Raw genomic sequence first — 25882 nt, 5'->3', positions numbered from 1 at the left:
TGTTAAACATCGATTAAAAGGACATAAGCTCAAGTTTGAAAAATATTTGGGGAATTTTTACATGAAAAATTATGATGAGTTAATGAAAATAAACTTTTACTTAATTTCTATCAATAGAAAACATCCTTTTAGCTGCGCTTAGGTTGACAAACACAATTTTTTTTGGTATTAATCCTTATTAATGAATATATCAAAGAAGTAAGAAGTCTTAATATTTGCTTCTGACTTGTGGCGTCAGCTTGTAACTTTTCGTGAGTTTTTATAGCAGTAAAAGTTGGGGGTGTAACCGACAGCGTGAGCGATGGCTGTTTTATTTCGCAGCACTTGATGACTAATGTAAGTGGAGCCGAGCCAGTAATAATGTTATTAGTTAGCGGCGCGTTCTGAAAACATGAAGAAAAGTCGGTTATATAACGAGCAGCTTCTGTTTTTTTGGGCCCCCAAAAAAGGTGTATATAAATAAATGAATAAATAAATAATATAAAGACCTCTATGGATTAAAAATTAGATAATAGAAAGTAAAAAAAAATTCTTGTTAGTTTTATTAAAGACTTTTAATAACTGAGGGCTGATAAGAATTTAATTAGATTTTCTTGTGGACCGAAGGAGGATTATTACGTTGCAGTACCGCAAGTGGCCACCGGAAACTAAATTTGCTAACAAGTGACAAACCCACCTGATCATATAGGGAATCAACTGAAGAGGAACGATGGGGGGGGGGGGGGGGGACACCAAAAACCTTACCATACCACAGGCCTGTCAATCAAACAGCCCCGCCCCCAAACATATGAGTCCTAATGAATGCTTTTCATTGGCTTCACTTTTCAGAGCTGGAGGCTGCAAACTCACACAGGAAGTATTCAAACAGAAATCCATTTTAAGAATTGTTTATATTTCATAATTACTTTTCAATATTGAAATAATTAACGTTAAAGCTTTTCTTCGTATCTTCCTCCGTTTTGTTCGGTGCCGTTAGAGCAGCCCTGAGGTCAGTACCTGTTTCTGCTCGTATTGTTTCCATCTCCTCTGAGCTCTCGCCGTTTGAAGCGACTCGACGGCTCGACCCTCCGTGTCTTTGAGTTGATGTCGCGAAGCTTCCCGTCGCTGCCGCTTTGTGATTAGCTGACAGGAACCGGCGGCCCGGCCGATGCCCCTCGGATAGAAACCCTCCAAAAAGAAAAGCACACGAGTGTCTCGCCGCTGGCGGACGTCCAGAACAGAAGTTGGACGCTCGGCGTGTATTTCCATCGCGGGCAGAGCTCCCGGGCTTCGGCCGTTTCCTGCCTCCATTGTTTCTTTGTTCTGTGGGAAAGGGCGTGAGGGCGTGTGTGTGTGTGTGTGTGTGTGTGTGTGTGTGTGTGTGTGTGTGTGTGTGTGTGTGTGTGTGTGTGTGTGTGTGTGTGTGTGTGTGTGTGTGTGTGTGTGTTTGTGTACATATGCAGGAAACTGGGTGTTGCGGCGCCCACTCGGGTCCCAACAGTAAACCATCTCAGCGATGCAAAACACTTGTGCGTTTTGTGTTTTCTTATCTTTGGACCGCGACGTCCCAGCGACCTTTTAGAGCTCCGACCGCCTCCGCTGATTTATTTTTACTTTTAACTCTTTAAGTAGCTTCACAAGCAGAGATGCAAAAAAAAAAAGATGTAATTACAACATTCAGGAGTTAAAGAGCAACACGAGTCCAATATTCCTTCATCTTTTAGCTCCGTTTTTGGTCTCCACCACCTCCACAGTGGAAAAATGAAAAACCGGCCTCTTCGCTAGCTCGTGTCTTATCTGCGGCTACAGAAGTTTCATCGGACAGAAAACGTCCCGCAAAAAAAACAAATCTAGAAGCTAAAAGAGGCTGCATTTATATCGAACACAAATAAATCTGGTTCTGTGAACGTAATAAAAGCTGTTCCGTTAACGTAAGCGCTCACCGTTTAAATTATATGGAGGATTACATTTAAGGGGGTGGGGCTGCTTTGAGTGACGGGTGGGTGGAATCACAGTTGGTGAGCAGCAACCAGGACTTCACGGAAGCTACGTCAACGTTTTTATATGGTTTTTTTTTGTTCAAGACAAACGACCAATCAGATCCCGCCGTGTTTTACATGTCTGATACTGTCGGTCTCTACGTGTCCCATGTTTATAGTTTCTGTTCTTCTATTGGTCGACATCACGGGAAAAAAAAACATCGTTAGTCGTCCGGGTTCGTTCTCCGTTTTGATAAACGTACACGGGACGAACTGTCGGAGGATGTTTACAACACAGACTGAAGGATTTATGAAGCTCGAACCCGAACCAGCGGGACGGTTCCTCTAACGCGAATTATCTGTTTTTGAAGTTGGACGACAGGAAACGTCTCCGTCGCCTCCGTCTTGTGTCCGTGACATCAAAGTCTGAGCGCTGCGGGAATCCTGTTGACTCTTCAAGGCCGCCCGGTTTGAGAGCTCCAGTTTTCCCACAATGCATTTCTCCGTGACACAAAGCTTCACTGTAACCTTGTTTTTAGAGTTTGACAGTTTTATGCGCGTCGTGTCGTTTCAGAGCCGTCGGCGGTGCTCGGCCTGACGCTGACCTCCACGACCTCCGGCAGCCTGGGACTTTCCTGGCAGGCCGGCCCGGGCAGGACGCAGCGCTTCAGGCTGCAGCTGTGGGAGCGACCCGGGAGTCCCGACCAGTCAGGTAGACGAGCCTCAGGCAGCAACTGAGATTTTTAATACGAATATAATCTTCTACAAGTTTCTGTCCAATCAACGAGCGGCCGTGAGTCATGTGACCATTTCTTCTTCTTGTGTCTGCAGGTCTGCTGAAGAACGAGACGTTAGAGAGCACGACGACCCAACACTCGCTGGTCGGCCTGACGCCGGGCCGCCTGTACAACGTTACCGTGGTGACGGAGGCGGGCGGGCTGCGGAACAGCAGGACGATCGAGGCTCAAACAGGTAGAGAGAGAGAGAGAGAGAGAGAGGAAGGATGGAAGGAAATAAATCAAACAAGAACTATATTTTAATATGCGAGTCTGTTTTCTCTTCAGCGCCCTCTGCTGTTTCCAACGTCACCACCGACTTCAACAACGGCACGGGCGTGTCGTTGTCATGGCAACGGCCCGAAGGCGACCTGGATGAGCTCTCCGTCGCCCTGTCGTCTAACGGCTCGCGTCTCCGGGAGACGACGCTGCCTCCGAACGCCACCGAGGTCTCCTTCCGTCGACTGACTCCCGGCTCGGCCTATCAGCTCGCAGTGACGTCACGGAGCGGCGGCCTGACGAACCAATCGGACTTCACCATCAGGACCGGTGAGATGTAGCAACGACTCTCTCGTCTTTCTTCTTCTTCTTTCTGTGTGTCTTCATCGTGTCTCTGTCTCCAGCTCCATCGGCGGCGTCCCTCCTCTCTTTGTCTCCGTCCTCCTCCGGCGGCCTCCTCCTGGTTTGGTCGCCCCCCGCTGGCCTCTGGGAGAACTACAGGCTGTTCTTGTTCGAAGGCTCCCGGGAGTTAGTCAGCGCCGCTCCGTACCGAGAGGCCGTGAACTTCATCTTCCCCGGGACGAGGCTGACGCCCGGCAGGACGTACCGAGCCGTGCTGAGGGTGGAGAGCGGAGGACTGACGGCCGAGAGCAGCTGTGACGGAGCAACAGGTCCAGCTCACTTTCTATTTCCGTATATATATTCCTATTTCCTAATAACTCTCTTTAATAACTATTTTTCCAATCTTGGCAGTTTTTTTAAATCATATTTATTCTATTTTATATGTGTAAATTCCTTTGTTTGCTTTTTTTTTAAATGTGAAACACTGAATTGCTCCTAAAATATACTGTTTAAATATATAACATGAATATTAATATAAACAATAAATCTAATAATAACAGTAAATATCTAACATGAAATACATGTAGCACAAATTTAACATTTGTTTTTGAATATATAACAATATATTGTTACACAAAGAGTGCTTTTATAAAACTACAGAAATATATGAATAATTATGTTCATTTATGTATTTAAGTTAAAAAAAATACACTCCTTTTTAAATCCATAACGAGAAATATCAACAAAAAAACATGAATTGCATATTTGTATAGAAATAAATGGCAGAAAATGTAAATTATTACAAAAATAAGTGACCAAACAAAACTACAGAAACATACAGTTCATAGCTGCAGAAATATATTAGAAAACATGAGATTATACAGAAATATACAGGAACATTAATATATATTAAGTTGATAGACAAGATATATATATATATATATATATATATATATGACAGAAAATGTGTATTATTATAAATAAGTCCCTTCATGTCTGCAGCTCCTGCTCCGGTGTCCGACCTCCACATTCGACATTCGGACGAGACCTCCCTCAGCGCCATGTGGAGCCACGCCCCCTCCGGGTCACGTGACGGCTACTTGGTCACCATCGGCTACGGTGATGACGCGGTTGAATGTTTCAGATGAAATGTGAAACTGTTGTAGATCAATGATGTTCTTATTATTCCAATCACCGCCGTCCCGACAGCAAACGCCACTTCGGACACCAGAGAGGTGGAGCCGAACATGAGGGAGTGCACGTTCAACGTCCTCACGCCCGGGAGACGGTACGCCATCACCGTGACGACCAGGAGCGGGAAGCTGAACGCCTCTGTGTCCGTGGAGGGGAGGACAGGTGTGTGTGAAATGTGAAATAACTTGACTCAACTCATTTTTATGAAAATTTTGATTATCGTTCTTATTATTATGATGACATAGTTCTACAGAACATTATTGACACTTCTTGGCTTTTTTCCCAGATGTTTTAAAGATGTTGATATACTATCGCCACCGTACATCCTCCGTGTTTTTAAATCCTCGCGTGTATCTGGACCGTGTGTTTTGCGCGTGTTGCAGTTCCCATGGCGCTGCGCACCATCACGCTGACCAGCTCGGGAGTCGACAGCCTCCAGGCATCGTGGGATAAACCGCTGGGAGACGTGGACTCGTACACGCTGACCCTGCTGCAGGACGGGTGAGTCCTTCTTCTTCCTATCGTGTGTCCAGGAGGCGGTTAGCCTAGCTTAGCACAAACAATGGAAGCAGGTGGAAACTGCTAGCAATTTTGGGGGGCGTCCGTCCCGTTCTCGTGAACGATATCTCAGGAACACCTTTTGGGAATTTCATCGAATTTGGCACAAACGTTCACTTGGTCCCAACGATGACCTCATTAGAGTTTGGGGGGTCAAAGGTCACTTTGTCCTCATGTCCTCGTCCCATTCTTGTGAATGTGTGCGAAGCATCCGCCTTGTAGAATCTGTAGCTTCTCTGCAGCGACGTCCAGATTTGAAGCATCGTCTGTTGTCATGGCAACGACTTTGTGTTCTGTCAGTATCAGATTTATTGGACCAGTTTCTTCAAAGTCTCCACAATACATATTATGAGTCTGGAAACTGACAGCTGATTGGTTGGAGGAGGTTCTAGTTTGGCAGCCGTGATGGCAAAACCCAGTGGGTATCAGGGGACAGATTTCAGTGTAACACCAGAGTGTTTTTAGATGTATTCATAAAAACAGGAGGATTTTTGTCTGAACATGGAAAAATGTGTGTTCTCTACATCATCGTGTGTAATAAACTGTCCGTTCCCTCCAGTGCTGTGGTTCAGAACTACAGCGTTCCAGCTGCTTCTTCTTCTCTGCTGCTCAGCGGTTTGACGCCCGGCGCCCTCTACAGGCTGCAGACCGCCACCGTCAGCGGGGAGCTGCGGTCTAAACCCACCAGCCTGGAGGCTCGCACAGGTGAGAGGACAAGACCTGAAACCGACAATTTATCTCTGATATCTCCGAACAGTCCGAGCTGCCGCGAAGCCAGAAAAAAACTGATGAGATCACGACACACAAACGCACACTGACGCACACGCTTATGTAAGACGGGGTGATTCGGGATCTTCATTGTGTAGAGACAATATTCCCAAACAGAGAAACACATTCAGCTGCTGCTAACAGGAAAAACTCAACGACCAAACAACCAGCAGACAAAACAGGAACATTAACAAACAGTTTGGACGTCTGAAAACTTCCTGATTCCACTGAGTGTTAGAAAATTAACCAAAGAAATTAGAGTTAGCTTCACTCTTCATCAGAAAAATTAACTTAAAACTGTCTTGATTCTCCAAATGAAATCATAATTGAAATCATAAACCTGATCTGTTTACAAACAAACGGCTTTTCAACTGCAACACAAAACAGCAATAAATGTGAAATTATTACGTCAATAGTTTTTAAGTTAAGACTTTTAAGAAAATGTTTGGGGAATTTTGCAAGAGCATTTTTTAGTAATTTTTGTGAGAATATTTTGAGACTGTTTCCAGAGTCAACAAACTTTTTTTTTTTTGTGGTAAAATATAATCAGAAATCCAAGATGCAGATTTTAACCAAAGTGTATCCCAACAACGCTTTTCAGAAAATATTCTACACTGAGCTGAAACACAACATTTTTTTGGGATATGAAATAAAAATGTTTGTATTCGCTTCTCCCCGTTTAATTTTTTTTCTGCTTTCATGCTACCCCACCGATCTGCAGTCGTTAACGTATGCTTCAAATCCTCCCCAAAAAAATCTGCTTTGTGGAAAAAAAAAACACAAATTCTTTCTGGTCCTCGGTTCTGGACATTCGAAGGGCTGTTTGAAGGTTCAGACTTGGTTTCAGGGTTCACGTTAGAATCAGGTTTTGTTTGGGACCTGACATTTAGCTGCAATGGGTGGGAGTCCGGGGTCCTCACAAAGGTGGTGGATAAAAGTGTGTTCTGCGATAACATCAGACGGTTTGTAGAACAATGGCTGAAATGCCAAAAAGGTCTGGAATGTTCCACGAACACAAAGAAAGAAACTCCCAGTTCTCAAAGACTTTCTGCCTACACGCGTGTTAGTGTATCTATCTTTGTGGGGACTGTGATTGACATGCTGCATTCTTGGGACCCTCGCCCCAAACCTAAACCTGGTTCTGAACTTGACCCTTAAACCCAGTCTGAACCCGTCAAACGGTCCTTTGAAGTGCCGCCCCAAACACAACGTCCTCGCTGTCCTCTCGCTGTCCTCTCAAGGTCAAAACTTCACTTAGGTCCTCATAAGGATAGATGTACCAGCACTCCCACACCCACACTTCCTGCTCAGACCACCTATTGTGTTCCCACAGAAAGCCCCAGTTATTTTCACACTTTGTGTGTGTGTGTGTGTGTATGTGCGTGCGTGCGTGTGTGCGTGCGTATATGCGTGTTATTCAGCCGACAACCAATCAGCATTCAGACTGGAGAAAAACAAAAACAAGCCCCGCCCACAGCCCCCTCAGATAACCATCTATTGGTCGATAAACGGAGCTGTTGATGTGACTAGAAAGATAGGGAACAGTTTACATTATCAAGATAAGGTCTAACTTTTCTTTTGTTTGTTTGTTTTAAAGGAAAATTTTAAGAAATATGAATAAATAATGTCATTTTAAATGATTTAAAAGATTAGCGTAAAATATGCAAGTAATTCAAGTTAAATATTTGGTTCCACTTATCGTATTCTTAAAGTTATTTATTGTTCATTTACTAACAAACATTTGCAAACTGACGATCATCTTTTACTTTCAGCCCCGGCGTCGGTCTCCGAGGTAACCGTAGCTAACGGCGGCAGGTCGGATGCTCTGCAAGTGTCGTGGCAACACGTGCCCGGGGTGGTGGACAGCTACGTCGTCCGTCTTCAGGACGGCAGGGGGACCGTCCACACGCTGGCCGTGTCCCGCTCCTCGCCGCCCGAGTGCTCCTTCAGCTCGCTGGTGGCCGGGCGGCTCTACTCGGTCGTCATAGTAACGAGAAGCGGCAGCATGGAGAACACCACCGTGGTCCAGGCTCGCACGCGTAAGGACACATTCAGATCTCTTTGTTCACACTCGTGTTCAGTTATTTGTATTATTTATATTTAATAATATATATATTTAATAATATGTATACTATAATTAGAATATAATAATTTATATTATTTAGTATTTCTGTGTATATTTCACATCCCAAAAAAACAAAAAAAGATTAGCTCGTATTAAACTGAAACTTCTTGTTATGTTAGGGGTTTTAAAACATGCTTATATTGTCTGTCTTTCTTGCAGAACCTGCCACTGTGCAAAATCCAACAGCTGTTCACTCTGGGAGAGAAGACTTCCTCAAGGTGTGTCTGCAAAACAAATCAAAATTAAAATCAAAATGGGGCCCAACGGTGAACCCTGAGGAACCCCACAACTAATTATCAAACACATCAAATGAGTTAAATAAAACTGGGTCCGATTGATTGTGAAATGTCATATTTCCTCATATGTGTTAGATATTACATCCGTGTTGTGTTGCGTTCAGGTGTACTGGCGTCACGCGGCCGGAGACCTGGACCGCTATGTGGTTCTGATCTGCTACAACCACAGCGTTCTACAGAACAAGAGCGTCTCCGCCGGACAAGAGTGCGTCTTCTCGTCTCTGACGCCGGGGAGGCTCTACACCGTCACTGTGGAAACGTGGAGCGGCGACTACGTCAGCAGCGTCTCCACCGACGGACGCACCTGTGAGTCTGAAAACAAACATTACAGGTGTTTTTATTTTTGTGTTTTTATTTTCCACTGATCATTCTGAGTCTTTTTTTTTTTTTTTTAGTTCCTGCTGCTGTGAGCAGTCTGTCGCTAGGCAACGCAGGAACAGGTGATCTGAACATCACCTGGAGCCCCGCCCCCGGAGACGTGGACCACTATGAGGTGTGACTCAGACAGATTCATGGAGGCTTTAAGGACCAACGGGGCTCCAAAAATCACAATACAACATGGGTCTATATAGTTTGGTATCATTTGATTATATTAACATATCTACATACATTTTCATGGGTTAGCCACCTTGTGGTTCTGGAAATCTAGATTTATGACCTTCAAGTAATAAAAAAACAAAAAAAACATACACATTTTCTTTAACGGTTTATTGTCAGAAAATAGTGAGAAATTTCCCAATTCCAAGTTAACTTATTAAAATATCCTTAAAAGCCAAAAGAGTTCTAGTTATTTATTTTAGAAAACTAGAAGATATTCACATTTGTGAAGCGTCTACCAGAGAAAACCATTAATCAGTTATCAAAAACGACAAATAATTGTCTCTCTGAATTATTTATTTATTTGATTAGCTGATTAATTTAGCTCCAACTATATATATACTTTTTTTTTTCTATATCCATGTATTTATGGAATATTTAATGAGTTATTCTCAAAACAACGAACTCTGAAATTGTTTAAAAATGTTCAAATTTATCGTGACACGTCTCTGTTGACGAACCTCGTGACATCACTTCCTGCCCCTGCAGGTCACGCTGCTCTTCAACGACACGCGTGTTTTCCCTCCGGTGATTCTGGCCAGCGAGGTGCGACACCACCGGCTGACCTCTCTGACCGCCGGCCGGCTCTACAAGATCGTGGTGTCGACGTTCAGCGGGCCGTACCAGGGGCTGCAGTTCATCGAGGGACGGACAGGTGCGACGTCCGAGCGCCCGTCCAGCCATTTATTTTGAACCGCTCAGAGTCGCGGTACTTTAACGTCCCGTCTGTCTCCCGTCCAGTCCCCAGCGTCGTGGGGAACCTCCGCCTGGCGCCTCAGTCTGGTCCCAAGGACTCGGTGGGGGGACTGATCGCCTCCTGGACGCCTGGAGACGGAGACCTGGACATGTTCATCGTGTCCCTGTCGATGCCGGTTAGTCCTCCGTTCACTCCACAACTTTATTTCTGCTTCAGTATCGACAGAGCGATGTACAAATATACGACTTTTTACTTCATCGAGATACGAGTTAGAGACTCAAATTAAGATTTTAAATTTAAAAAAAATGTAGAAATACATAAATAAAATGTGTACAATTTTATTTTTGTCGCTTAATCCTCCCACATCGTCTTATTGTACGTTAACTCTGCAGCGCCACCTGGTGTAGACGGAAATAATTAACGCAAATTTCTCATTATGTGGCAGCTTGCAATTTTGCAAAAAAGAAATTCAGGAAAAAACAGGAAGTCAGCACAGATTAGTCTTTAGAAAGAAGTTGCAATTTTTCTTTCGTTAACTTGCAAATTTGGCTAATTCCTGCAATTTAACCTAAAAAATTCACTTAAAACGCCACAAATTATGTACATTTTTTTATTTGAGAAAATCCACTGCAAAATCTAAAAAATGTTGATCGATTAAAAACTCATATTTAAAAGATCTTTTATTTTGACAGCAGCAACAGTTTTTAACCTGAATATAATCCAAATAAAATGGGGCCTGAACTGGATCCCTGAGGAACACCGAAGGAACCGAATGTAAATACGTTAGATATGAATGGATTTTTCATTTTTCTTTAGCTTTAGATAGAACACAAAAAAAGGACACATCAAAAACAAAATACAACATAAAGAACATAAGATAAAACATTTTAATGTAAAAAAAAAAAAAATGGAATAATGATTTGGTGGGCGGAGCTATGACTGATGGGTGAATTAATAAATGATGGATGTTTAAGATTTTTGTCATCACTTCCTTCCCGTCTCCAGGACAAAGTCATCGTTGAGACTCGTCCCGTCCCCAAACACGTGTCCTCGCTGGACTTTAGGGACTTGATCCCAGGCCACGCCTACTCCATCACCGTCCAATCACTGAGCGGGAAGCTGACCAACAGTAACACAACGACCGGCAGGACGGGTGAGACGTCGGCCGACGTGAACGTGGTGATTTTGGTTTATCGATCGGGATTAAAGGTGTTTCCGTCCTGCAGCTCCGGCCAGAGTGACGGCGCTGCAGGCCGACAACGACCACACGTCCCACAGCCTGACGGTCAGCTGGGAGCGTCCGGTGGGCGTGTTCGACGGCTACGGCCTGCGGCTGCTGGACGAGGCCGGCGGCGTCGCGATCGAGCGGTCGGTGGCGGCGGCGAGTCGCAGCGAGCGGGTGGAAGGTCTGACGTCGGGGAGGTGGTACCGCGTCAGCCTGGTGACGCTGAGCGGCGGCGTCCCGTCGCTGGACGCCACCGCCGAGGGACAAACACGTGAGCTTCACCTTCGCTTCTAAACGTCGACGTGTTTCTCTGGACGGCGTCCCCATGTGGCCGTTTTGTCTTCCAGCTGTAATCTCCGTCCTCTCCTTCAGGTCCGGCTGCGGTCAGTAACCTGACGGTCTCCTCCACCAACACCTCCTCCCTCTCCTTCACCTGGCGGCCGTCCGACGGACACGTCGACGTCTACGACCTGTCGCTCTACAGCGTCGCCGAGGCGACCGCCGATCAGAGAGGAGGCGCCGCCGGGAGCCAGAAGGAGCATCACCAGGTGGGACTGACTTTCAGACAGGAAGTGACATCAGAGGCGTTGATGCTGAGCGGTTGATGACATCACTGTGTGTCTGCAGGCGGCCGGCGAGCGGGTGGGCCTGCAGAAAGTCGGCGTGACCGCAGACGGCTGCTCGTTCTTCGGTCTGATGGCGGGACGTCTGTACCGCCTGCAGGTGGACAGCTGGAGCCGAGACATGAGCAGCGACTCATCCGTCCTCGCCAGGACCGGTTCGTCTCCTCCCTCCTCGTCTCCTTTCCTTTTATCTGCTCTCCTCCCTCCCCGTCTCCTTTCGTCTCCTGTTGTTTTATCTCCCCCCTCATCTTCATCACCTCTCTGTCTTCGTCCTCTACAGTCCCGTCTCCGGCCTCGTCTCTCGTGGTTCAGAGTTCAGGACGGACGGACAGACTGACGGTCAGCTGGCAGCCGGGAGACGGCAGCTGGAGCAGCTTCCAGGTAAAAACATTCCTTTATTTCACCTGATAAAAGACTCGATGGGATTTTTCCAGTCCTGTAAATGAAACAAAATGCGGATGGACTTCTGAATGAGTTTTTCTCTCCGGTCAGACAGACGTGTTTCCGTGTGATTTCAGGTCGTGTTGTACGACGTGTCCGGAGCCACTCTGGGCGCTCAGACGCTGGGGGCGGAGCACCGGAGTCACACGTTCCCCGGGCTGATCCCTGGTAGGCTGTACCGCGCTGATGTCATCACACACAGCGGGGAACTGACCAATAACATCTCAGCACTCGGACGCACCTGTGAGTCGAATAAAAACACATTAACAGAAGAACTCTGGTTGAAGTTTTAATACTAATTTGTTTTTGGTTTTTGGTTCCAGCTCCGGAGCCGCCCACTCACCTGTCCGTCAAACAGGGACCGACCAATGACACGGTAGAGCTGTCGTGGTCCGTCCCCGCCTCCGGAGACTACGAGAGCTTCAGCCTGCAGTGGACGCCTCCGGACCAGCTGACCGTCTCACACACTCAGCTGACCGGCTGCGTCGTGGGCGGGATGTTTCCGGGGCGACAGTATAACTTCACAGTGACAACCGTCAGCGGGGGCGGGGCCAAGGGTGGACCCACGGTCAGGAGCCAGCCAATCCAGAGGAACGTTAGGACAAGTAGGTGGAGCTAAAAAAAAAAATAATTAAATTAAATTAAAATATTAATTTTTCAGACTTAAAAGTTTAACATGAGGTTTTACTCAAACATTGATGTGATTAAATTTACTTAGTTTTTTTTAAAGCTAATAAAACCTTTGAAAATCGATTGCTTCCATTTGCATTGACCCAAAATATACGTTTAATCTGAGCTGATGCTCTTATCTGATTATTTAATATGCAATTTTATAGATACCAACCATTTATCCAAACAGTTGTTTTTCTTTTTTCCTTTTTGATAATTCGATCAATCAAATGTTTAAAACGAACAAAAAAGAACATTTTATAAAAAGCTTATAATATAGAATATATAAAGTTTATATTTATATTAAAAGATGATAAGAAAAACTTTGTTTTGTCCAAACCACCAAAAATATTCCGTTTACTGTGAATTGTTTCATTTCAGGTCTTAAAATGTAAATTATTCAATTGATATTATTTAATTTAACTAATTAAATTGCATGAATTTTCTGTTTTAAAATAATAAAAAACAGATTTACCTGCAGTGGAAATAATGACCCTCTTTATATATCAGATGTATTAATCATTGTTGACCAGCAGGTGGAAGCAGAGTAAAGACCCTGAACGTCTCCGTGGCGATGAATCCATTTTTAATCACGTTCTGTTTTTGTGGGTTTTTTTGGCTGCGAGAATTGAAACTGATCAACAGAAGGAAGAAGAAATAAATAAATCCAGGTCACATATTTATTTATAAATGTGACCCAGTTTCTCTCCGAGCTGAACGATGATGGAGGATTTATTCACCTCAGATACAAACACAGAGATTTACTGTTTGGACGTCGGATGAATTCAGTTCAGTTTTTACAGGTTAAATTTTCACAGAAACAGGAAATGTTTGTTTGAAAAGCAGAAAAACAGACGAATAAATTCATGGTGAGATCTGTTTTATATCTTCGGTCTGTGATGAATGTGTCTCTGAAAGCTTCTTATCGTCTCGTCATCGAATAAACGAAGACGATGGACGTCTGCAGGACGAACAAACACAAACTGACTCTTCCTCCTCCTTGTCTCCTCGCCTCGTTTCCTTTCCTCTACTCTCCTTGTCTTCTTTTCTCCTTGTCTCCTCTCCTTTCGTGTCTTCCTTCATCCTTATCTTCTTTCCTTGACTCCTACCTATTTGTCTCCTTTTCCTCCTCATCTTCTCTCCTCATCTCCTTCCCTCCTTGTCTCCTCCCTCCTCATCTCCTCGCCTCCTGCAGGTCCGTCCCCTCTGAAGTCCATCCACTGCTTCCCCGTCTCCTCGTCCTCCCTCTCCTGCTCCTGGTCGCCGCCGCTCGCCGACTTCGACTCCTATGAGGTGGAGTGCCGTTGCCACGACGACGGGGAGCTGACCTCGGCGCGCCGGCTGGCGGCGGGCGTCACCGTGGTAACGCTGGACCACCTGGAGGCGTACAGGAAGTACGCGGTGACGGTCCGGGTGTCATCGGCCGGCCAGACGAGTCGGCCGATGACACACACCACCGTTACCATGATCGACTGTGAGTTCACACACACACACACACACACACACACGCGCACACACACACACACACACACACACACACGCACACACACACACACACACGCACACACACGCACACACACACACACACACACACACACACACACACACACACACACACACACACACACACACACACACACACACACACACACACACACACACACACACACACACACACACACACACACACACACACACACACACACACACACACACACACACACACACACACACACACACCCCTCAGGTGATGCCGGGGGAGTCGGCTGTTTAATTAAACCTCAGTTTAAATAGGACGTCTCTCCGGAGACTCTCTCCGGGACAGAAACCAGCAGGTTTTCGTCTCCTCGTTGGTTTCAAACTATCGACTCACGACAAAGATGTTTAAAGATGTTTCCTTCACACGGCGCTAAAGTTAGTTTTAGTTTTAAACGTCAACTTCTCGGCCGCACGTCCCCTTTTATCTGTGATGCCCTTAAAAAAAAAGGATGGGAAAAAGTCGACGGCACGTTCACTGCTTTCGGCTAAAATTCCCACAATGCAACACATCTTACAGACGACAAACTGTCCGTCACGCGTTTCAAAAATAATCGATGTTTCGACCTGAAAAGTTTCAGCTTTCAGAAATATTTTAAATCTCTGTGAAGTCAAAACTTCATCTAACTGGGACGAATAAGAAACGTCAGAAGAACTTATTTTAGTGTGTGTTCATAAGGAGACTGTAAATAACACACACACACACACACACACACACACACACACACACACACACACACACACACACACACACACACACACACACACACACACACACACACACACACACACACACACACACACACACACACACACTCTCTCTTTATCTTTGATGTGATGCTGTGACCCAGAAGTCTGAAAATGTTCCTGTCTTTTTTTTCCACTCGGTTCACGTCCACCCCCTCCTCCCCCATCCCTCCATCCCTCCACCCTCACCCCACCGCCGGTGTTACATCATAAATCATCCTGACACAAGTAGAGTGGAAATGGAAAAAAAAAAAAAAAAAGACAAAGGAACAAACAAAAAAAGGGAAAAGTTGATGACTTCAGAAAATCCTCAAGAATGTTTTTTTTTCAGTTCAGCTGAGAGAAATGATGAAAAGAGGAAACAGGAAGTACGGAAGCCCAATCGTGGCATAAATAAAAAATAAAAATAAAAGGTTGATGTAGAAAAAAAAATAACAAAAAGAAATCCACAAAGGAAATATGAAAACACAGAAAAGTTTCTAGTTTTTTGATTGACAGCTCATCTAACCGGTCGGTTTCCTGTCAGGTCCTCCGGTCCCGCCTCCCAGCGTGCGGGTCAGCGAGAGGTCGTCCAAGGTCACGCCGTCCTCCATCTTGTTCCGCTTCAACTGCTCCTGGTTCAGCGACGCCAACGGAGCCGTCCGCTACTTCGCTGTAATCGTGGCCGAGTCGGATGGTAAGAAAAGACACCGCGCGTGTTTTTATTTTAATTTTATTTTAGTTGTAGATTTTAATCTTGTTTAGATTTTTCTTTGTGTCTTTTCCGGCAGCCAATGAGATGCTGCAGCCGGAGCAGCGCCACCCGCTGCCCTCCTACCGCGACTACATCAGCAACTCATCCGTCAGAGCCTATCAGACCGCCTATTTCCCGAGCCGCTGTCCTCAGGACACCCAGACCTCTGCTGGACACGTGAGGACACTGCAGACAAACACTTCATCGGATTGGTTCATTTGTTTTATCATAAAATGGCAGAAAAATAGATCAAATTAACAAATTTCAGATCTCTTGTTTTGTCCAGTGAAAAACTAAATGACTTATTACAGAATATTTCAAGCTGTAACCAGAATATTTGGGACTTTAACAGAAAATGAATCAAATTTGCTGGTAATAAACTTTTGTAAATTGATTAACTGATTAATTGAATGGTAGTTTCACCTCTGCATATATTTTTTTAGCGTAACATCTTTAATGCCGATGTTTGAAATATTTATAAAGACAAAATATTTGATGATTCATGTTAAATTTTCAAAATATGTTTTGTCTTTCAAAAAAATTATTTATAAAGTCAAAAAAAGAAAAGTATTTTCTCTTTGACATAATAATTCTAATAATTAAAATTAATTTAATGCAACATTTAATAAAAAAAAAAAAAAAAAAAAAAAAACTCAAAACCACACAATCAGAAGAGAGATAATTAAAAACTGGTTGTGCTGTTTGTGTTGATCAGGTGGTGGAGGTGAACCTCGGGGCCGGAGGCGACCGGCTGGGCGGGGCCTGCGACCATTACCATGACGACGACCTCTACCTGAGCGACAGCTACGGCGGCTTCTGCGACGGCCCGCTGAAATCCAAAACATCCTACAGGTGAGAAAACAGACGCTGCTGAGCAAATCAGCTGCTCAGGTGTGGTGGGTGGAGCCTAACGACCAGGTGTGTGTGTGTGTGTGTGTGTGTGTGTGTGTGTGTGTGTGTGTGTGTGTGTGTGTGTGTGTGTGTGTGTGTGTGTGTGTGTGTGTGCAGGTTGAGCTTGCGAGCCTTCACCCGACTCTTTGATGAAAACCACCGAGTGTTTCCTCAGCCGCTCTTCACCGACACGTTCCTGTCCACGCCGCTCAGGACGCACGCAGGTGACGAACTTTAACATTTAAACTGCTGATTATTATTATTATTATTATTATTATTATTATTATTCTGTCAACTCCATAAAAACATTACAAAAAATAATTTTCTTCTGGTCGACTGAAACTCCAAACCCGCCCAGTTTTACTATTTATAGTCATTTTTGACAAAAGAAAAAACAGCAACTCATCTGAAAAGAGGCTGAAAACTGCAGATTTTATTTTACTTATTTTTGCAAAAGAAAATTTTATTAATTGTTCATCAAAACAGTCACTGTAGTTGTCACTGTCAAAAAAAGTCCCCACGACGTAGGTAATACACACACACACACACACACACACACACACACACACACACACACACACACACACACACACACACACACACACACACACACACACACACACACAACAACAACAACAATAATGTTGTGTTTCAGCTACAACTGCCGACACAAGCAAGAGTACTAACACGTAAAAGTACTGCAGTATATGTATATAAGTATATAAGTGTAGTATTTGTTAGTGTACTGAAGGAAGTGTGTGTGTGTGTGTGTGTGTGTGTGTGTGTGTGTGTGTGTGTGTGTGTGTGTGTGTGTGTGTGTGTGTGTGTGTGTCAGAGCCTCTAGGGGGCGTCGTGGAGGGTCTGAGTGCCGGGATGTTCCTCATCGGGATGATGGTGGCCGTCGTCTCTCTGCTGGTCTACAGACAGAGACTACGCAAAGTGTGAGTAGCACACACACACACACACACACACACACACACACACACACACACACACACACACACACACACACACACACACACACACACACACACATGTTTATACTTACAAGCACTAAAGAATAAAAAAAGAAAAACACAGGTTTGTTGAGTGGAGCCGAACTAGGCCCGCGGGCCTCAGGTTGGACCACTCCGGGTTGGAACATTTATAATTTAAAAACGTGTGAATTTATTTATTATTTCAGGGTCAATAAACAACAGTAAGAGACTTAATACTTTAAGACCTAATTTACTGTTTCAATTGGTTGTTTGAATGCTTTTTATAATATTCATGTCGACGCGCAATGTCACATAATTTAATATATATATATTATTATGTGACATAATGTCACATAATAATGACAGAAAATGTCACATCGGTTTCTCAGATAATTAGTTTGTTATTGTGTCAACTCATTTATTAGCAGGGAGGTCAAAGGTCAGATGTTTGAAATTATATAAAATATGCTGTTAATATTTGTTTATGCTGATGTTTTCTGACTCGGTGTGTGTGTGTGTGTGTGTGTGTGTGTGTGTGTGTGTGTGTGTGTGTGTGTGTGTGTGTGTGTGTGTGTGTGTGTGTGTGTGTGTGTGTGTGTGTGTGTGTGTGGTGTGTGTGTGTGTGTGTGTGTGTGTGTGTGTGTGTGTGTGTGTGTGTGTGTGTGTGTGTGTGTGTGTGTGTGTGTGTGTGTGTGTGTGTGTGTGTGTGTGTGTGTGTGTGTGTGTGTGTGTCTGTCTGTCTGTGTGTGTGTGTGTGTGTGTGTGTGTGTGTGTGTGTGTGTGTGTGTGTGTGTGTGTGTGTGTGTGTGTGTGTGTGTGTGTGTGTGTGTGTGTGTGTGTGTGTGTGTGTGTGTGTGTGTGTGTGTGTGTGTGTGTGTGTGTGTGTGTGTGTGTGTGTGTGTGTGTGTGTGTGTGTGTGTGTGTGTGTGTGTGTGTGTGTGTGTGTGTGTGTGTGTGTGTGTGTGTGTGTGTGTGTGTGTGTGTGTGTGTGTGTGTGTGTGTGTGTGTGTGTGTGTGTGTGTGTGTGTGTGTGTGTGTGTGTGTGTGTGTGTGTGTGTGTCTGTCTGTGTGTGTGTGTGTGTGTGTGTGTGTGTGTGTGTGTGTGTGTGTGTGTGTGATCTCTAATTATTCTCCTTCGGTTTGTGAGATTAGTTTCCAGTAACTCCCACGTTAGATAAGCGAGTGTGAAGCATCAGTTTCCAATAAAACGTTCTCTGGGATGAACTCATCGTTCAGCCTCGACGGCGTCTGTTCATCACTGAGTTTGTGTTTGTTTGTTTGTTTGTGTATATTGGTATTTTCACCGCAGCTCATTAAAGTCTGACAGACAGGAGAAACAAAGCTTCATAAACCGCTGTGATTACTTTTATTAATGTTTATTAGTTGGATATTATTTAGAAATAATTATTAATACATAAACAGATATGATGCCAAAGGACAGTAGTTTTAAAAACAGCATTAATAATATGTGTGTCCATTAGAGGGCGCTGAGAGGTTTATTTCCACACTATAACATTTCTTATTTAGTAGAGTTTTGCCACAATTAAAAAATATAAATATATAAGTGACCTTAATTGTTCGGTTAAGTTATGTGTTTAAAAAAATGATTAAACTCTTTCTACAGTTGTTGTTTTTGGCCAATTTCATCTATTTAAAATGTAATAATTTCTCATGTAAACATCGCGGCTCCAATGACTTCAACTGAATATATATATTAAATTATAAATATTCAAAAAAATATAGGACACTGAATACACAAATGTTCTTTTGAGAGAAAGAAATAATTTATTTTTTTAAAGATATGAAATTGAAAACTTAAAATTTTCACATTTGAACTGTAACTTTTTATATTTAAAACATTAAGAATCATGGACCATCAGATAAATCTTAAAAATTCTGTCATAAAATCATGAAAATATATTTTTTTGAAATGTTTGCATTTTTGAAAGTTATGCAGAATTTAGCCAAATAATTACACTTAATATTCTTTTTTCAATTAGAAGCCAATAATTAAAGCCGATAAGCTCGAAACGACTTCACCAACTATTTATATATATAAAAACAAATCCTGTTCTGCTCTGTAATAGTCAACTTTATATCGTAATCTACTTCTAAACAACGTCTCTGATCCTTCCTGTTTTCTTGTTGCAGTAACCGTCGCGTCACCAGGTGAGTTTTAACGGTTTTATCTTTAACTCTGATATTGTCGGTTTGATCTTCACATCCAGAATCATTTCATTTTCATGACCGATATTTCCTTTTCTCTGTTCAGTCCCGTCAAAGCCGCTCACTTCGAGTCCCACCTGAACAAACTGCAGGCCGACTCCAACTACCTGCTGTCGGAGGAGTTCGAGGTCACTTTTATTAGGATTTATAGTAAACAAAAAAACAACAGAATCTCTGTGATCAGGAGAAATTAATGCTCTGCTTTATTTGTTGTTGCAGGATCTGAAGGATGTGGGCCGAAACCAGACGATGGACGTCGCCCGAGTCCCCGAGAACCGCGGAAAGAACCGCTACAACAACATCCTGCCATGTTAGTACCACCTCCGTTTCCTGTCGACTCAGCAGCTTTTTAATTTAAATGTGCTGTGGCCGAAACATCTCAACCAGGACAGAAGAAGAAGTCTGGAAACTGCTTTTCATACAGAACCGGACATAAATACCAGTTTATGACAAAAACCTGCTGCAGCCGAGTCCCTCGTTAAGAGCTTTAATTAACCAGACGGCGCCTGTTCCCATGGCGACCATCACGTACTCGTCCTCCGGTCGATGTGATAAACATTAATAACTAAGACACACAGATGACGGTTTGTTCTGCAGCAGAAAATAACCGACCTGACTCGTAATACTCCTCCTTCCTGTCTCTTTCCCTTTTACATCCCTTCAGACATTTTTCTCGTTTTCTTTCATCCAGTTCTGAGCGTTCATTTTAAGATTTTTATGCACAAAATGAATTTCTCATAAACCAACACACGAGTTAAAAGTCCCATTATTTTCTCAGCATTTGTTGGTGGAGACCAAAAACGGAGCTAAAAGACACTAAACTCTGGATGATCGTGTTGCTCTGCAGCTGCTGGATTTGGTAGCACGCTGCTAACGTGATGCAACACAACCTCACTTCCTGTGCAGACAGGAAGTTCAAAACAACTCGAAGATTCATTCACGTTTTACTCTTTTTTTTTTCTAGACGATTCTACCAGAGCGAAGCTGTCGTACCTGGAGGACGACCCGTGCTCCGACTACATCAACGCCAGCTACATACCTGTACGTACACACACACACACACACACACACTGAACACACACTTCCTGTTTACATACCGACGCCACCTCTCTCCCCGTTCAGGGTAATAACTACCGCAGGGAGTACATCGCCAGCCAGGGGCCGCTGCCCGGCACCAAAGACGATTTCTGGCGGATGGTGTGGGAGCACGGCGTCTACAACGTCGTCATGGTGACGCAGTGTGTGGAGAAAGGACGGGTGAGGCGCCGAGAGTTTGAGCGACAGACTTCGTCCGACGTCGTCCGAAACCAAATCAAAAATCTTCCGGTTTGTCTTTGAGCTCTGATGAAGCTTGTTGTGTCGGCAGGTGAAGTGTGATCAGTACTGGCCGGCCGACAGAGAGCCGCTCTACTACGGAGACCTCGTCATCCAGATGCTGTCTGAGTCCGTCCTGCCGGAGTGGACCATCCGAGAGTTCAAGATCACCTCGGTACAAAACATCTCTTTCTTTCTGCACTTTGCCTCCAAAACTCCAAATATTAAATTCAACACTTCAGTTAGTTCAAATGTTACTGCAACAACAACAACAACAACAACAACAACAACAACAACAACAACAACAACAAGGTCCTTGCAGGTCTACAACTCACCACAAGCCTCAAATTACACTCAAAGGAATATTTGTTTTTTTTTGCCTGCAGCAGACTCTTGACTTTAGTTTTGATTTTTAATGTACAATGTAGATTTTAGCAAAAACTACATATTTTAAAGCAAAAATAAATAAATAAATGTGACAAAAACAACACTTTTGTGTTATAAACAACAATTTATTTTGTTAAAAAGTTTTGTAGTACAAACTACAGGTTTTGTAGAATTTTTTTTTTTTAAACAAAACGAGACATTTATGTGGCAAAAATGGCATTTAAAAAAAAATTTAAAGCAAGTTTTTAGTAAAAACTACACGTTTGGTAGCAAAACTACCTTTTTAGAGCCAAACATACACATTTCTTAAAGCAAAAAACTAAACAAAATGATCTTTTTGCAAAAACTACAAATCTGGACGCCTCAGCTGAACGAGTTTAATCACATTTCATAGGCGAATTAAAATTTAATCTGGTGAAGCAGAAATTGTAAATAATGAAACTTTCTTGGCAGCCAATAACAGAATCCTTAAATCCTGCAGGAGAGCAGCTGCGGTTACCCTCGGGTGCTGCGTCACTTCCACTACACGGTGTGGCCCGATCACGGCGTCCCGGAGAGCACTCAGTCCCTGATCCAGTTCGTCCGGACGGTCCGGGACTACGTGGACCGCTCGCCGAGTACCGGCGCCACCGTCGTCCACTGCAGGTAGGAGACGCTTCAACGAGACGACTTTTTCTGTTCCGTGAGTTTCAGGCTGAGTTGGGATCTGCTTGTTTGTGCGTTCAGTGCCGGAGTCGGACGTACCGGGACGTTCATCGCGTTGGATCGGGTTCTGCAGCAGCTGGACTCCAAAGGAACCATCGACCTGTACGGCTGCTTGTTCGACCTGCGCCTGCACCGCCAGCACATGGTCCAGACCGAGGTACACCGGCCGAGGACCTGCACACCTGGGAAGAACACTTAAAGCACTTTGGCACTGAAGCTAAAACAAACATACGTAGATACTGAACCAACCCGGTTTTAAACACCAGAAAATATTCAACCAAACCAGTAAATTCTGGTTTAAACCAGGATTTTATCAAGGATTTGGAAACCTGATTAATTTTTCATAACACCGTTTCGGTTCAATATTTCCTGACATTTTAAACCTGAAGAATGCTGCGATAATTCCAGTTAAATACGATAAAACTTGAACTAAACCGCTGATATTAAATCAAAGTGTGTTTTTAACATTCTAGTCAATGTTTTGGACAAAAATAAAACTGCAACACAAACAAATGTTGTAGATGAATCATTCTACTAAAGTATAAATAGTTCAAATTAATTAAGTGTTTGACTCATTTGTTTTCTAAACTTTTTGTTCACATTCTCTGATTCCAGTTCAGTAAATGTGAATATTTTCTGTTTTCTTTAGTCCTACACGATAATAAACTAAAAGATCTTTTTCAACCTTTTCTGACATTTTGAAGACTAACGATCACGAGCTCGTTGCTTTTTCGTGAAAATGACAACGGATTAATAAAAATAAAAATAATACATAATGTTAATGCGCCAGTGTTTCAACGTTATATTCAACCCCGAGGTCGAAAACATATCAAGAGGTGTGTGTGTGTGTGTGTGTGTGTGTGTGTGTGTGTGTGTGTGTGTGTGTGTGTGTGTGTGTGTGTGTGTGTGTGTGTGTTGCAGTGTCAGTATGCGTTCCTCCATCAGTGTGTTCGGGACGTCCTGAGAGCCAGAAAGCATCGCAGCGAACAGGAGAATCCGCTCTACCCGATCTACGAGAACTTCAACCCGGAGTACTGCCGAGGTGAGACGACCTACGCAGAAAATAATATTCAGATTAATGATCAAATTTCGGTCTGTGATTTTCTATTTTATCGCTTTACAGTTTTCTGAGTTTTAGAAAACTGTTCAAACTATTTCTACTTTTCTGTGACAACTCTAATTTGTTTTTACGTCTTTTTGTCTCCTCAGATTTCCTTTACACTGGACGCTAAAGACACAAGAACGTCCTTCCAATCCAGAGACAAGAATTTGCAATATATTGAAGAACAATCAGCAAGTAAACTAAACTAAATGAGTGAAGTCTAAGATCGCAGTAGTTTTATGTTCAGTTCTGGAGGTCTTTTATTAACTGACCTGTCGTCTGCATAAAATAATTTAATTAAATTTAGTGGATGATAAATGGCAAAGTTTCCAGACTTAACTTACTGCTTTAAAAACCTCTCAGACTTTCACCAAATGAGCAATTCTATTTCCCAAAAATGTAAAAGTTATAAAACGGTAGAGGATCTTTAACGAAGAAGAATCTCAGGATTTTTCCAATCAAAATCATGATTAATAGTGTTTTTTTATTTGAATCTCGCTCTAGTCTACTCTGTAGCATATTATGTTCTTTTGCTAATTTGACCCAAATTTTAATTTTAATTTAGAATTTTGAGAAGGAAATTGTTGGAAATAATTTTCACCATAAAAACACTGGAGTTCCTATAATTGATGGCGTTATTGGTTTTCTGGCGTGTTGAAGAGAAACTCGGGTTGATCTCAGGTCGTTCATGTTTAAGTGGTTTTTAGTTGATGCTTGTTAATATCGAGTGAATACAAGGAAGGAGAAAGCCATCTATTTTTTATACCCTCTATTATATCTGGAAGTTCTCACCCACTGCTCCACATAAGCTGTTTATTTAAAAACTTACACGTATTGCTGTATGTAAATATTGATGTAATACTCTTTTTCATATTGTAATGAATTTATATGTATGTCAACACTTTTCATTCGGTGTAATTTTTACATATTTCCGGCTCCTCATTTATGAAATCCAACATTTGTCAAATAACTGTAAGCAGCTGCAACCTGCTGTGTTCAGACTTTAACATTTACCAAGAGATTAATTTAGAAAAAAAGAAAGACTCAATCATGCACGGTTAAAAGTCATTAAAGTCTTACATTACGTTGCTGTTATACTCAGTAGATGCAGGAATCCCATGTTTTTAATTTGCATCACTAATTGACTTGAGATCTATTGAAGACTCACACCAAGACATTTGCTTTATTGGAAAAATATAGAGTTTTAGTTTAAGTATAAGTGTCAAAAAAAAAGATCTAATATTGTCCGATAATTTCTATTTTTGAAAATTACTCAAATTCACGTTGGTTTTTCAAAGGTTATTTTTGATTATTTGAAACCATTTCTGTTTCTGTTTGATTCAACTGCTGATTTGAGGATTTGAATTGGTTTAAATGGTAAGAACTGTTTTCATTGATTAATTTCTAAAAGGTCATAGTGATTGTAAAACAGGACTGGGCCACAATTTAGTATTATTATAGCATTTAAGTTTAAAAAAAATATGATGTCTAAATTAAGGATTCAAAACAGTTTTTTTTTTCTTTTTTTTTACTGATTCATAAAACCTCTATGAATATGTAGAATGTGCATATTGTGATATAATGAGGGATATATTTGTGATTCATGATATTGATTTAAGATATCACCAAGCCCTGAGAGAATGTATCAAGCAGTTTTAATAAATTGTTACTGCGGTATCACTATATACTGAATAATGAAGTGATGATTAAAATGAACTGTTAGACCGTTTCTGTTTCATGGTTTCTTTGAGTGCATAAATAAGATGTCAAACGTAGCATGTCCTATTATAAATGCATTTTTAAACTTTATGATAGACAGTGTTGTCGTCACCAATTTGAAAAAAAAAGTCATACTATAGCATGTCGTCCAGGTTAGTTTGTTTTACATCATGGACTACATGCATGATAACATGCACAAGTTAGTCGTTCATTGTTGGACGACATATTTTACTTTTAGTTTATTACTTATGCAGGAACATGGAAATTCAACATAGAAAATTCCATTAAAAAGTCATACTATAGCATGTCGTCCATAATATTAAAAAAAAGTCCGAAATATGATAATGAAGTCATACTTTGGACTACATGATATAATATGACTTTTTTGCGCTATTTCTAACAACATGCTATAAGTATGACTTTCGTGCAGCTTATGGTAGCCAACACAGTGGTGCACCTGTCAGCGTTGTCATCTCTCAGTCTGAAGCTATTAGGTTCAATTCCCGACTGAAAAGTTATACTTGGAATTTGCATTTTTCTGCAAAACTAATAACCTAAAAGTGAAGTTTGTCATCCATAACATGGATGACTAACTTGTGCATGTAGTCCATAATGTAAAACATTACATTCAAGCAAGAACATGCAATAAGCTGTTTCATTCTTTTGCTTGCACTTTGCGGTTTTATTTTTTTCAATTTAGAATATATGTATAAAGTCCTATCTAAACTCTTTTTGTCTTAACTTGAAGAAAAACACTATAATTAAGACTTAAAACTGCAACCTAATTCCACCGTCCACAAATATTCATTCAAATGCGACCAAAATTGCCGTAGACATTCTTTGGATAGTAGACATACGTGTTTTCAAGGAGGTCTGCAGTGATATTAAATATCTTCCTGTAATGTGTTGTGAATGCAAAACTCTTTCAATTTCTCCAAAAGTTTCAACTTCACTAAAAGTTGAATCACCATCAACAGGTGGAATCTGAACCATTAATAACAAACTTGGTGAATTTGGTCACCATTTTTGGCGATTCACGCATGTTGTACTTTAACGA

The 25882-nt window shown here is 42.4% G+C and overlaps 1 protein-coding gene across 1 annotated transcript in view; it reads left to right on the top strand.

Annotated features, from left to right (window-relative positions):
• Positions 1 to 24835, top strand: part of ptprb (protein tyrosine phosphatase receptor type b) — a 30857-nt gene extending 6022 nt beyond the window's left edge. Inside the window, 37 exon segments of the mRNA XM_069719205.1 lie at positions 2533 to 2670; positions 2790 to 2930; positions 3023 to 3283; positions 3358 to 3624; positions 4298 to 4414; positions 4505 to 4651; positions 4873 to 4990; positions 5607 to 5752; positions 7588 to 7854; positions 8100 to 8158; positions 8341 to 8542; positions 8632 to 8729; positions 9323 to 9488; positions 9575 to 9705; positions 10536 to 10683; positions 10757 to 11026; positions 11128 to 11303; positions 11383 to 11533; positions 11659 to 11759; positions 11897 to 12062; positions 12143 to 12424; positions 13684 to 13962; positions 15298 to 15447; positions 15542 to 15681; positions 16220 to 16356; positions 16513 to 16619; positions 17231 to 17336; positions 19524 to 19541; positions 19645 to 19726; positions 19818 to 19908; positions 20563 to 20639; positions 20721 to 20855; positions 20965 to 21087; positions 21781 to 21944; positions 22026 to 22161; positions 22926 to 23046; positions 23214 to 24835. Of these exon segments, the coding sequence (XP_069575306.1) occupies positions 2533 to 2670; positions 2790 to 2930; positions 3023 to 3283; positions 3358 to 3624; positions 4298 to 4414; positions 4505 to 4651; positions 4873 to 4990; positions 5607 to 5752; positions 7588 to 7854; positions 8100 to 8158; positions 8341 to 8542; positions 8632 to 8729; positions 9323 to 9488; positions 9575 to 9705; positions 10536 to 10683; positions 10757 to 11026; positions 11128 to 11303; positions 11383 to 11533; positions 11659 to 11759; positions 11897 to 12062; positions 12143 to 12424; positions 13684 to 13962; positions 15298 to 15447; positions 15542 to 15681; positions 16220 to 16356; positions 16513 to 16619; positions 17231 to 17336; positions 19524 to 19541; positions 19645 to 19726; positions 19818 to 19908; positions 20563 to 20639; positions 20721 to 20855; positions 20965 to 21087; positions 21781 to 21944; positions 22026 to 22161; positions 22926 to 23046; positions 23214 to 23236 (5441 nt within the window). The 3' untranslated portion in view covers positions 23237 to 24835.
• The last annotated feature ends 1047 nt before the right edge of the window (positions 24836 to 25882 follow it).

The sequence above is a fragment of the Brachyistius frenatus genome, unplaced genomic scaffold (genome assembly GCF_029030835.1).
Source record: "Brachyistius frenatus isolate BFR_SWC_R1_liver_20210118 unplaced genomic scaffold, ASM2903083v1 Contig_210, whole genome shotgun sequence".
Lineage (NCBI taxonomy): Eukaryota > Metazoa > Chordata > Actinopteri > Embiotocidae > Brachyistius > Brachyistius frenatus.
Note: the sequence above shows the minus strand (reverse complement) of the source record. Positions and strands in the feature narration are given on the sequence as shown.